At 42.2% G+C, this 14,102-nt stretch overlaps 1 protein-coding gene across 11 annotated transcripts in view; it reads left to right on the top strand.

Annotated features, from left to right (window-relative positions):
• ZNF385D (zinc finger protein 385D) overlaps positions 1-14,102 on the top strand; it is a 609,973-nt gene that overhangs the window by 438,253 nt on the left and 157,618 nt on the right. Inside the window, exon 1 of one of the 11 annotated variants that reach the window (XM_080974821.1) lies at positions 9,424-9,573. The exons of the other annotated variants lie outside the window; for them this stretch is intronic. Coding sequence (XP_080830947.1) covers positions 9,510-9,573 — 64 coding nt within the window. The 5' untranslated portion in view covers positions 9,424-9,509. Of the gene's footprint in view, positions 1-9,423; positions 9,574-14,102 lie in introns of those variants that run through there. 11 annotated transcript variants of the gene reach the window in all.

The following is a 14,102-nucleotide window of genomic DNA, read 5'->3' as shown; positions in this document are numbered from 1 at the left end:
AATATGCTGATGACACTCAGCTCTATCTGCTGATGGATGGCCACACCAACTCGGCCCGAACACACTGACCAGATTCTTGGAAGCTGTAGCTGGATGGTTTCATGGGAGCCAATTGAAACTAAATCCTTCAAATACAGAGGTCCTATGGCTAGGTCAGGATGGCATGGGGATGAGGGACCAACTCCCTTCTCTTACGGGGGCCCAATTAATGCCATTGCCTTCCGTTAAGAGTTTGGGTGTAATCCTTGACGCCTCCCTTTCCATGGAGGCGCAAGTTACAGCAACAGCCAAGGCGACATTTTTCCACCTTCGCCGCATCAAGCAGTTGGTCCCTTACCTTTCCCGCCCCGACCTGGCCACAGTGATCCATGCGACGGTCATCTCCAGGCTTGACTACTGTAATTCGCTCTACGTGGGGCTGCCCTTGAAGCTGTCCCAGAAACTCCAGCGGGTACAGAATGCTGCAGCGAGGCTCCTCACGGGGTCTCTGCCATGGGAGCATATTCACCCAGTGCTTTTCAAGCTACACTGGCTCCCGGTGGAGTACAGGGTCAGATTTAAGGTGCTGCTTTTGACCTTTAAAGCCCTTCACGGCCTAGGACCCTCGTACCTACGGGACCGCCTCTCCTGGTATGCCCCACGGAGAGCCTCAAGGTCCATAAATAACAACACCCTAGTGATCCCAGGCCCTAAGGAAGTTAGATTGGCTTCAACCAGAGCCAGGGCCTTTTCAACACTGGCTCTGGCCTGGTAGAACGCTCTGCCTCATGAGACCAGGGCCCTGCAGGATCTGATTTCTTTCCGCAGGGCCTGTAAAACAGAGTTGTTCTGCCTGGCCTTTGGCTTGGAGCCAATTTGATTCCCTCCCTCCCTCTCTTTCTTTTTTCTTTTCCTTCTCCTCCTGCGATGAGGCTACATTTTAATATTTTAATGTTCCATTATTTTAATGTTGTATTTTATTTTTGTTTTTAAGTTGTAATCATTCATCTTGTTTTTATTATTGCTTGTAAGCCGCTCTGAGCCCGGCCTTGGCTGGGGAGGGTGGGGTATAAATAAAAAATTATTATTATTATTATTATTATTATTATTATTCCAAAGACTGGACTTGCACCTGAAATTCACTTAATATTTGGAATGTAGCGAGTGCTAGCCCTTGGTGGAAAATGTTGATACAAGCTGTGCAAACTTCATTGGTATATAATTTCAGCTATTTGTGAAAATATGACTTATTTTATCTCCTTCACATGCACTGAGCTTTAGGTTAAAATAAATCAGGCAACCTTTGTTTATTATTCATTTGAGAAATGTCTATATTGCCATTCATTGTTGCTATTATTAGGTGGGTTACAAACAAAAAATGTAGTTTAAAGATACACCTGAACAGGAACAGATAAAAATACATCAGTTAAAAACATAGATTATAAACACATGATACAGCGATACATAATGTTGTAGGTCATGGGTAGGCAAACTAAGGACCAGGGTCTGGATTTGGCCCAATCGCCTTCTAAATCCAGCCCATGGACTGTCCGGGAATCAGCGTGTTTTTACATGAGTAGAATGTGTCCTTTTATTTCAAATGCATCTCTGGGTTATTTGTGGGGCATAGGAATTTTTTCACCCCCCAAAAAAATATAGTCCGGCCCCCAAAATGTTTGAGGGACAGTGAACTGGCCCCCTGTTGAAAAGTTTGCTGACCCCTGTTGTAGGTTGTCCCCCTGCACAACACAAGTAACTGGCATCACATAAATGCCTGGGTAAATAAATATATTTTAAGTTGGCACTGAAAAGAAGTCACATCAACCACATCTTAGAGGGAGGGCAGTCTATAAGTGAGGCCCCACCACAAAGAGGGCTCTTTTCCAGCGTCATTGCACCCATCCTGGTAACAAGACGTTGAGAATGGCTTTCCCTGAAAATCTCAACACCAGGGCAGACTCATATTGCTCTTTTTGTCATTTGTGTCATCATCCTGTGCGCTTTTGCAAAGTTGGTTAATATTGCTTGCACACTACCTTAAATATATTGAAGCGCCTTCGCCCATTTATTCTCCGCTTTGCTAAGATCTGTAGATTCAGCAAGGTTCCCTTTCTGAGATTAATTTTCTTTGGCATGTGGAGCAGAGCACCACAAAAAATCTAAATAAAAAAATCTTTCCATATCCTGTGTATCAAACTATCTGTGATTATTTTTCAGGAGTAGTGCTTTTCAACTGAAATGGTATGAGCGCTGCCAGTTGAAAAAAATATATGAAAAAATGTGATGGCAAGGCAGTGGAACTTTTATTCCCTGCAATCTAAACTTCAGCATATCCAAGAGCAGGCCTTTGGACCTTTCAGTGAGATTTGCTTTCCCCTCTAAATATCTGAAGTCTTGCCTGCGCTGGAATTCTCTCCCTTAAAAGGCACAACAGATCCATAGCTTGAGAGACACTTAAAAGGCTTTCCATTTTGTCAAGCTTTGGGGCATTTTGATAGCAATACCTATATACAATTTAGTGCGTTGAATACACCACAGTATGGCAAAGCTGTTGGTGGGGAGACCCGCATACAAAGCCAGAGTGACATGCCTGGCTGAATATACAAGGCATTTTTTCAATTTAAAACAAAGCAAAAAACGTTAAAGGCACATTTGATTGCACATCTAGCTCTCTTCCAAGTGCACATGCAGCTTTGCACTATCATAGTCTTGGTTTTTAATGTTTACCATGTTTTATAGTTTTAATCATGATTTTAACTTGATTCAATTATGTTATTATTACTATACACCTCAAGCATTTCTGAACTGGAAAGCCAAGCTGTAAAAGGTTTCAGAAAGATGGATTTCACATGAATTCAGTATGGAAATTTTGCAGGTTTCATGGCACTTCCTAGTAAATAAAGCCCCCGAACCATTTAATTCTATGAAGGTTAGTATTCTGCACGAGATTGCATGCAGATATCCAATCCTCTCCACATAGTATATGTAGTAAAACTGGTATTGAGAATGCTGGAGGGGGGCTTGGCTACAGAATATAGAATCTTATTGGTTAAGGTGAAAGCTGATGGAAAAGGAAATGATACTGTAATGTATTTTGATGGGGCAGAGATAAAGGAAAGGGGGAGTACCTGTACTTTTTCACTTTAGCCTGCTATGTTACATACCTCATAGGGACTCAAATGCACACACACACACACACACACACACACACACACACATTCTTATATCAGTCGTTTTTGCACTTAGCTACTCATGAATATGTGTAGCAATATTATATTAACATCTGTTCATGAAATGCTTTTGTATGAATTTTCTCTGAATACATAACTTCTTACTGCTTTACAGGAGAAGAGTTTAGTTATATGGCCAGAATTGAATAGAGACAAAGCTTGTCATTTGATGCTTGCAGCAGGGCAAAGCTGAAGGAACAGAAACCCGTCACTTTTGTAAATGTCTTGTTTTTGTTTATTTGCCCCACTCTGCTTCCAGAGCACCTTACATAAAATCAGTAAGAAACAGCACAGTCCCTGCCTGGAGTGTCAAGATTCTAAAAGACACAACACAAAAGGAAAAGGGCGGAGGAGAGAAGAAGAAAACAAGCAAGCTCAGGCACCAGTTCTTAAAAGTGTTAAAGTTTTTTAAATGATCAGCTTAAAAGGGTTCAGGGAGAGGAAAACCTAGAGTGGCCCTGTTTCCCATCTCTTCCTCTTCTGCAGTCAGATGGAATGGGTGCTACTTGGTGGCACTTGATGGTGAGATGGAGCCAATACGCTTGTGTACATTTTCCCTCACTTAATCATGTATTTCTCATTAGGGAAGTGCAAAACTTTATCCTTTATTTCCATATAGATTTCTGCTGTTACATTCCATGATTTCACATATCCACAGAAACTCATCTTTTACGATGGCACCTTCTAGTCTCATGAAAAGGGTTGTGTTTCTCTTCCGTCTTCCTTCTCGTTTCCCCAACAGTTTGTATATCCAGCTGCCCATTCTGGAAATTTAGTTGCACAAGAACTTGGCTGTGCTCTTGAGTCCACGCTGGTCCAGGATTCCCATGTGACAGCTGATGACAGCATTAGCTGTGCTGTTTTCCAAACAGACATGATACTGAAGTGGTAATTCATGATTGTGCAATATACATTCTGTACTGTGCTCTGCATGAGTGTGCCTTTGAAGAATACTTGGAAACTGAGACTGGTCTGAAATGTGGCTGCCAGGTGTTAACTTGGGCTGTGCCCACTCACTGGAGAGGAAAATCCAGAGAATTCCCCTGGCTGTGGTGGAGAAATTGATCTGCACTCTTATACGACCACTTGTCAATTTCATCTATAAGAGGAGGGGCTGTCTCTCTCTCTAGTTTCTCCCATTCACCACCATTCCTTGCAGGGATTCAAGATTAATTAATTAATCCACACCATTTATAAGATCAAAGAATTGTGTGCAAAGGCTGCAAACAGCAGCAGTGAAACGGATAAGTTATGCAAACACACGCACACACGACAGACACAGATACAGTGGTACCTCTAGATGCGAACGGGATCCATTCCAGAGCCCTGTTCACATCTAGAAGCAAACGTAACCCATGTCCGTGCGTCTGCGCGTGCGCGGGTCACGTTTCAGCGCTTCTGTGCATGCGTGTTACGTCATTTTGAGCATCTGCACATGTGGCAAAACCCAGAAGTAACACACTCCATTACTTCCGGGTTGCCGCGGAGCGCAACTCGAACACGCTCATCCCGAAGCACATTCAACCCGAGGTATGACTGTACCTCTACAGTCACTTAATACTTTCTACTTTAAAGCTGAAACAGAAAATGGCAAAGGAACTTCTAAAGAATCATCACTGTAGTAGTTCAGAATTTTTTTTCTGCCATCATTGCTGTCTTAATTCACAGATACTGTCCAAAATACTGCACATCCAACCATACACCCGCCCCCATCACAGTATGTACAAGAGTTTGCACTTCCAGTTTTCCCCCTGATGGAAATTAAATCAGATAGATTTAGACACAAAGAGGAGCACGTTATACTTGTTCACACCAGGGGAACATCTGTACCTGTAGGTGGAAAGTGGACTTTGGAGCTTCTCTCATTCCCATTGCAATGCTTTCAAGATTTACTTTGGATTTCTTGTATTTTGGCAAATATGCATTTAAAAAACTAAATTGCATTATTGAAATAAGTACCAAATAATTATATTTCAGGATTCAAAGTTTTATTTAATTGTTATGCTGTTTTAATGGGCTTCTTCACCCATTCATTTTAATTATGGATAGTCATTTTAATGTTTTGATGCAATTGTTTATTGTATATTTTAATTATGTGTGACCATATTTTGCAACTGATTTTATACTGTATTTGGAAACTGCTCACAAGCCGTTTTGGCAAGTAAGCGGTATATAAATTAAATCCGATAATGATGCATTATCTAGCTGACTTTGTATTTTTTGTAAGACTATTTAGTTCTATGAAATGGTCATGGGGTTTAACCAGCTGCAAACCACTTCAACCCAAGAAATCACAGCCTTGATATCACAATATAGATGGGTATATAGGTATGACAGCTTAACATCACCGCATGGCTTCAATTCAGGGATCATACACAATTTCCTCCTCATTTTCTAGGCATGGTCTATGCTTTAAAGCTCTGTGTCTGAGTGCCTTTCCTGTTTTTGCTCCCGAGTTTTCCTTGTGAAAATCTGCTCTTTAAAGCTGAATTGGAGCAAACGGCAATCCACTGAACACTCGGATAGTGTTTGCTGCAATTCAGCTTTAAAGAGCAGTTAGAGCAAATGCAACACAGCTGAATATTCCATCCTCAGTGTTCTATAATTGCTACCTCAGTTACAACACCCTTTAATTTACATCACAGCAGCTGAAGAAGGTGGAAGCCGAAACACTTTCCTATAAGAATTCAATATTTCTGTTTTGTTCCCTACTCTCTCCACCCCCTGCACCTCCCACACTTTTGTAAAGATATATGAAACACAGATGATTGTGTTGACAGAAAAAAAAAATTCAACATGCAACTGAAGTACGTATTAAAAAACTTCATAAATGACTGTAACTATTTACAACGCATTGAAAAGAACATCAAGCTAGCAAGGCAACGGTTTAACTGTCATATTGTCACTTTCTCCAGAGACTTTGTTGTTGTTTAGTCGTTTAGTCGTGTCCGACTCTTCGTGACCCCATGGACCAGAGCACGCCAGGCACTTCTGTCCTCCACTGCCTCCCGCAGTTTGATCAAACTCATGCTGGTAGCTTCAAGAACACCATCCAACCATCTCATTCTCCGTCGTCCCCTTCTCCTTGTGCCCTCCATCTTTCCCAACATCAGGGTCTTTTCCAGGGAGTCTTCTCTTCTCATGAGGTGGCCAAAGTATTGGAGCCTCAGCTTCAGGATCTGTCCTTCCAGTGAGCACTCAGGGCTGATTTCCTTCAGAATGGAGAGGTTTGATCTTCTTGCAGTCCATGGGACTCTCAAGAGTCTCCTCCAGCACCATAATTCAAAAGCATCAATTCTTCGGCGATCAGCCTTCTTTATGGTCCAGCTCTCACTTCCATACATCACTACTGGGAAAACCATGGCTTTTACTATACGGACCTTTGTTGGCAAGGTGATGTGTCTGCTTTTTAAGATGTTGTCTAGGTTTGCCATCGCCTTTCTCCCAGGGAGCAGGCGTCTTTTAATTTCGTGACTGCTGTCACCATCTGCAGTGATCATGGAGCCCAAGAAAGTAAAATCTCTCACTGCCTCCATTTCTTCCCCTTCTATTTGCCAGGAGGTGATGGGCCCAGTGGCCATGATCTTTGTTTTTTTGATGTTGAGCTTCAGACCATATTTTGCGCTCTCCTCTTTCACCCTCATTAAAAGGTTCTTTAATTCCTCTTCACTTTCTGCCATCAAGGTTGTGTCATCTGCATATCTGAGGTTGTTGATATTTCTTCCGGCAATCTTAATTCCGGCTTGGGATTCATCCAGCCCAGCCTTTCGCATGATGAATTCTGCATATAAGTTAAATAAGCAGGGAGACAATATACAGCCTTGCCGTACTCCTTTCCCAATTTTGAACCAATCAGTTGTTCCATATCCAGTTCTAACTGTAGCTTCTTGTCCCACATAGAGATTTCTCAGGAGACAGATGAGGTGATCAGGCACTCCCATTTCTTTAAGAACTTGCCATAGTTTGCTGTGGTCGACACAGTCAAAGGCTTTTGCATAGTCAATGAAGCAGAAGTAGATGTCTTTCTGGAACTCTCTAGCTTTCTCCATAATCCAGCGCATGTTTGCAATTTGGTCTCTGGTTCCTCTGCCTCTTCTAAATCCAGCTTGCACTTCTGGGAGTTCTCGGTCCACATACTGCTTGAGCCTTCCTTGTAGAATTTTAAGCATAACCTTGCTAGCATGTGAAATGAGTGAAATTGTGCGGTAGTTGGAGCATTCTTTGGCACTGCCTTTCTTTGGGATTGGGATGTAGACTGATCTTCTCCAATCCTCTGGCCACTGCTGAGTTTTCCAAACTTGCTGGCATATTGAGTGTAGCACCTTAACAGCATCATCTTTTAAAATTTTAAACAGTTCAGCTGGAATACCATCACTTCCACTGGCCTTGTTATTTGCAGTGCTTTCTAAGGCCCATTTGACTTCACTCTCCAGGATGTCTGGCTCAAGGTCAGCAACCACACTACCTGGGGTGTACGAGACATCCATATCTTTCTGGTATAATTCCTCTGTGTGTTCTTGCCACCTCTTCTTGATGTCTTCTGCTTCAGTTAGGTCTTTACCACTTTTGTCCTTTATTATGGTAATCTTTGTACGAAATGTTCCTTTCATATTTCCGATTTTCTTGAACAGATCTCTGGTTCTTCCCATTCTGTTGTTTTCCTCTATTTCTTTGCATTGCTTGTTTAAGAAGGCCTTCTTGTCTCTCCTTGCTATTCTTTGGAAATCTGCATTCAATTTCCTGTATCTTTCACTATCTCCCTCGCATTTTGCTTGCCTTCTCTCCCCCGCTATTTGTAAGGCCTCGTTGGACAGCGACTTTGCTTTCTTGCATTTCTTTTTCATTGGGATGGTTTTAGTTGCTGCCTCCTGTATAATGTTGCGAGCCTCCACCCATAGTTCTTCAGGCACTCTGTCCAGCAAAACTAAATCCTTAAACCTGTTCCTCACTTCCACTGTGTATTCATAAGGGATTTGGTTTAGATTGTATCTTACCTGTCCAGTGGTTTTTCCTACTTTCTTCAGTTTAAGCTTGAATTTTGCTATAAGAAGCTGATGATCTGAGCCACAGTCAGCTCCAGGTCTTGTTTTTGCTGACTGTATAGAGCTTCTCCATCTTTGGCTGCAGAGAATATAATCAATCTGATTTCGATGTTGCCCATCTGGTGATGTCCATGTGTAGAGTCGTCTCTTGTGTTGTTGGAAAAGCGTGTTTGTGATGACCAGCTTGTTCTCTTGACAGAACTCTATTAGCCTTTGCCCTGCTTCGTTTTGATCTCCAAGGCCAAACTTGCCAGTTGTTCCTTTTATCTCTTGATTCCCTACTTTAGCATTCCAATCCCCTATAATGAGAAGAACATCCTTCTTTGGTGTCACTTCTATAAGGTCTTGTAAGTCTTCATAGAATTGGTCAATTTCAGTTTCTTCAGCACCAGTAGTTGGTGCATAAACTTGGATTACTGTGATGTTAAAAGGTCTGCCTTGGATTCGTATCGAGATCATTCTATCATTTTTGAGACTGCATCCCAGTACAGCTTTCGCCACTCTTTTGTTGACTATGAGGGCCACTCCATTTCTTTTACGGGTTTCTTGCCCACAGTAGTAGATATGATAGTCATCCGAACTGAATTCGCCCATTCCCGTCCATTTTAGCTCACTGATGCCCAGGATGTCAATATTTATTCTTGCCATCTCATTTTTGACCACATCCAACTTACCCAGGTTCATGGTTCTTACATTCCAGGTTCCTATGCAATATTTTTCTTTACAGCATTGGACTTTCCTTTCGCTTCCATGCATATCCACAACTGAGCGTCCTTTCGGCTTTGGCCCAGCTGCTTCATCAGCTCTGGATCTACTTGTACTTGTCCTCCGCTCTTCCTCAGTAGCATGTTGGACGCCTTCCAACCTGAGGGGCTCATCTTCCAGCGTCATAACTTTTATATGCCTGTTGTCTTTGTCCATGGAGTTTTCTTGGCAGGGATACTGGAGTGGCTTGCCAGTTCCTACTCCAGGTGGATCACGTTTGGTCAAAACTCTCCACTATGACCTGTTCATCTTGGGTGCCCTGCTCGGCATAGTTCATAGCTTCTCTGAGTTCTTCAAGCCCCTTCGCCACAGCAAGGCAGTGATCCATGAAGGGGTCTCCAGAGACTAGCAGATGGAATATTCAGGTAACCCTGGAGACAACCTGCAGCCTATACAAATATGTATACAAGCTCAGTAACACAGCTCACATACTGTTGTAACTCCAACAGATTGGGCCAGATACATGTATGTGAATGCGAGTTCTTAAAGATGCATGTATAATGTCTGCACTTACATGTTTTCTGAGGAAATCATTATGTGTGAAGCTGGTGCCAGTGGTAAGTCAAAAGTATGCTCCTTCCCTATCCCTTTCCTTCTTCAGTAACAGCTATTGAATTTAGTGGGGAGCATCACTTACCAATAGGGGATGCGGGTGGCGCTGTGGGTTAAACCACAGAGCCTAGGGCTTGCTGATCAGAAGGTCAGCGGTTCGAATCCCCACAACGGGGTGAGCTCCCGTTCCTCGGTCCCTGCTCTTGCCAACCTAGCAGTTCGAAAGCACATCAAAGTGCAAGTAGATAAATAGGTACCGCTCCGGCGGGAAGGTAAACGGCGTTTACGTGCGCTGCTCTGGTTCGCCAGAAGTGGCTTAGTCATGCTGGCCACGTGACCCGGAAGCTGTACGCTGGCTCCCTCGGCCAATAAAGCGAGATGAGTGCCGCAACCCCAGAGTCGGTCACGACTGGACCTAATGGTCAGGGGTCCCTTTACCTTTTTATCACTTACCAATAGCTGAGCTATATTTATTCCTAAAAATACACTTTCTCTTCTCTTATGACTCTCAACTCATATATCCAGATGTTGCTCTGCTGTCAGCTAATTCTTTGCCTCTCTTCCACACTTTGTGTCAACTGCATTAGGGACAGCAGCCCTGTTTATGAAAGGCTTTTATTCTAAATCATTAACAATTGGTGGTGTTTCAAGTAACTCATTCCTTGGTCCAGAAGGGACAGTATTTTGTCATTTTGCTTCGTGAGCTTGTAGCATTGTGAATCATCATCATCTTCTTGTTATTTAGTAGCAGTTGGGGTAACGTAGGAGAAAGCTGTATCTGATCTGCACATTTTCTCAATAAAAATTGTGTAATTTTAGTTAACCTCTCAATTTCATATCCTTTCATTATGGAGTGTAGTGTTGTTTAGTTGTTTAGTCGTTTAGTCGTGTCCGACTCTTCGTGACCCCATGGACCATAGCACTCCTGTCTTCCACTGCCTCCCACAGTTTGGTCAAACTCCTGCTGGTAGCTTCGATAACACTATCCAACCATCTTGTCCTCTGTCGTCCCCTTCTCCTTGTGCCCTCCATCTTTCCCAACATCAGGGTCTTTCCAGGGAGTCTTCTCTTCTAATGAGGTGGCCAAAGTATTGGAGCCTCAGCTTCACAATCTGTCCTTCCAGTGAGCACTCAGGGCTGATTTCCTTAAGAATGGATAGGTTTGATCTTCTTGCAGTCCATGGGACTCTCAAGAGTCTCCTCCAGCACCATAATTCAAAAGCATCAATTCTTCGGCAATCAGCCTTCTTTATGGTCCAGCTTTCACTTCCATACATCACTACTGGGAAAACCATAGCTTTTACTATACGGACGTTTGTTGGCAAGGTGATGTCTCTACTTTTTAAGATGCTGTCTAGTGTACATTTTGTTAAAAAAATAGAAATCATTTACATATCAGTGTTGGTCAAATTACTATTTGTTTTGCTTTTTTTTTTTACCCCACTGATATGTTCCATATTTGTAGTCTGCAAAAAAAAAAAAAAAGGATCAGGTTTTTTTTATTAATGTGGTGCATTTTAATATAGGCACTCTTAACAGATTTTAGTAGGGAAAGAATAATCTAGTTTGGCATCTTCTGCTTACTGAGATTAGATCATCCGTTTTGCTACAGGACAATCCTACAGTGAAATTGTGTGGGAATTATTTTTGATGCAAAACATGATAAAGCTCAGCTTTCCTTTCCAGTAAGATTCCCTTTGTGATAGTTCTGACTACTGCCTATACCCAGTCTTATTGATCACCCTATCTGGAGTTCAGAAGGAATAATTAGGTTAGTATTTTAAGAATACAGTGGTACCTCGGTTTACGAACTTAATTCGTTCCGAAAGTCCCTTCTTAAACTGAAACCGTTCTTAAACTGAGGTGGCTTTCCCTAATGAGGCCTCCCGCTGCCAGTGCCCTTCCACCGTTTGGATTCCGTTCTTAGACTAAGGTAAAGTTTGCAAACCGGGACACTACTTCCAGTTTTGCGGGGTGTGAAACTGAATAGTTCGTAGAGAGGGCTGTTCTTAAACCGAGGTACCACTGTAGAAGCAAAACCTTGCTGGAGCAGACTGAAAGTCCATATAGTTCTGCATCCTGTTGGCCAAACAAAGACTTTTGGTGGGGGGAACCTCAAAGAAGGACTTGACATGAACATGCCTTTCTGCTCTTTGCATCAAGCAACTGGTACTTGGAACTTGGAGGCTCCATTTTTGTCACCATAGCTTGTAGCTGCTGAATGTTGTGAAAATAATGGCAATTAAAAAAAGGAAATAATACTATACATAGACCATGGGATTCACTACCAGAAGACATTGTGATGTCCACCGGTTTTGATGGCTTTAAAAGGGCATTGGACAATTTCATGGAGTTTAAGGCTTTCAGTGGCTACAAATCATGATGGCTATAGATACTATATCCAAGATCAAAAAGCAGCATGACTCCAAGTACCACTTGCTAGAGGACAACTGTGGGAGAGGACTGATGCATCAGGTTGTCCACTGTGTGAAACAGAATGCTGGATTAGATTGGCTGTTCTCATTCAACTCTTCCCATGACTGACCTAATAAACACGATTCCCCCCCTCCCTAATCTTCTGTCAAAGCCATCTAAGCCTGTAGCACATCTAGTGGCAGCAAATCCATGTGAATTATGCATTGTGTGAAAAAGTACTTCCCTTTTTCTCTATCCTTTAAGCCTCCACTGGGTCCTTACTAGTAGTCTTTTTTTTCCTGTTAAAAGAATAGCCTCCCAAACCATATGTCATAAGGGAAGTGCTTCAATATCTTGATCATTGTTGTCCCTTTTGTACCTTTTCCAGCTTTAGGGTTGATCTGAGATAGGATACGTTTATCCTATTTTTTAGTATTTGATGTTGTATTGTGTTTTTACTATTTTTGTTGGGAGCCCCCCAGTGGCTGGGGCAACCCAGTCAGATGGGTGGCATATAAATAAATAAAATTATTGTTATTATTATTATTAGTAGTAGTAGTAGTAGTACACACTATGCAAAATACAGCCCTAACCACTGGTTATATAAATGTCGTATTATCCTTCTGTTGCCTTTTTCACTGCTTCTTGCAGACTGAGTTAACATTTGCACTGCACTACCCACCTTGTTGTCAAGATGTCATTCCTGGTTAGCCATGCCAATTCGAGCTGCACATGTGAAGTTGGGGGTTTCTGCCTCATTCGTAAATTGTGTTTCACTTACATGCATTGAACCTGAACAACGATATGTAAACGTATGAAACAGCCCCATTGGTCCATGATAGCCCAGGCTGGTTTGCACTGATTGGCCGTGGTTATCCAGGGTCTTGGGTGGGCAGAAGTCTTTCTTGTCATCTGCTACCTTCCTGATTCCTTTAAGTGCAGATGTCAAAAATGGAACCTGGGAGCTTATGCACACAAAGCATGTGATTTGCCACTGAACTGTGTTTCTACATTGAACTGGCTCTTTTGTTGCCAGTCCACCATTTTTAAGAGGTCATTCTGGAGTTTTTCACAGCCTGTTGGGGAGAGGTATCAACCAAACACATAGCTTGGTTTACTTACACACACCATCTACTGTTATTGGTTATATAGGCACCTCACAGTAATGTTCTTGTGGTCTGCTTTTGTGAGTTGATCTGCACACTTAATATGTCGATGGTCCTGCACTGTGAGGTGGGTGATCCAGTAAACTTTATAGTTGCACACTATTGATATGTTTTATTTATTTACAGCAATTTATATTGGCTGACCAATAATAATGCTCACTAGGTTGCTCACAAAATGAAAATAATAAAGTACATCGCTTTATAATAATACTAAAATACAATAACCATAAAACATGAAACTGCAGTATAAGTATGCTGGCAAATTGGTTTTTTAGCATAACTAAAAAATACATGTTTGCTTCGACACCCAGTTGAAGGTGTTGCATCACGAATTCAAGGTGTTGCCCAAGCCTTTTGGTCTCTAGGGGAGGTCCTCCCTGTAGTCCCACCAAAAAGTGTGGCCCATTGTGTGAAATAGAGCCTTCTCTGTTGTGTTATCCTATGGAACTCCTCATCTTCTGTCATGGAGACATGGAAGTGGCCTAGAAGATACCCATTACCTTTCAGAATGTGGAGCAAAACACTTGTGGAATAGCAGTCTACCCTTAGCTCCTGTCCTGAGAGAGAGAAAGGACCAGCAGCTCATGCTTACCATACTAGAGTACTAGATGGGAAAGTTAAAGCCTTTAGGAAGTTCCATTTGACATGGCTGAGCTTGGGCCTTGTAACTATTGGCTTATGTTCAGTCTGAGAGAGAACCAGAGCCAGAGAGTCAATTTCAGATCCTTGATTTGGCAGAACCTCAATAACACAATTGTTGAACAAAGAAAAAAGCTATTTCGAAACCCGCATCAATTGTTGACTAGTTTATGCCTGACAGCATAGATGTTTATAACACTTGTAAATGTAAGTGATAGCTAACTACAAAACTTATAAAAACCTTATAAATGTCTAATCCCATTGTGAAATCTATCCAGCCTCTGGCCCCATTCAGGTTTTTCCTTTGTAAGTAC

This window comes from Podarcis pityusensis (genome assembly GCF_964106645.2).
Source record: "Podarcis pityusensis genome assembly, chromosome: 12".
NCBI classification, from domain to species: domain Eukaryota; kingdom Metazoa; phylum Chordata; class Lepidosauria; order Squamata; family Lacertidae; genus Podarcis; species Podarcis pityusensis.
Note: the sequence above shows the minus strand (reverse complement) of the source record. Positions and strands in the feature narration are given on the sequence as shown.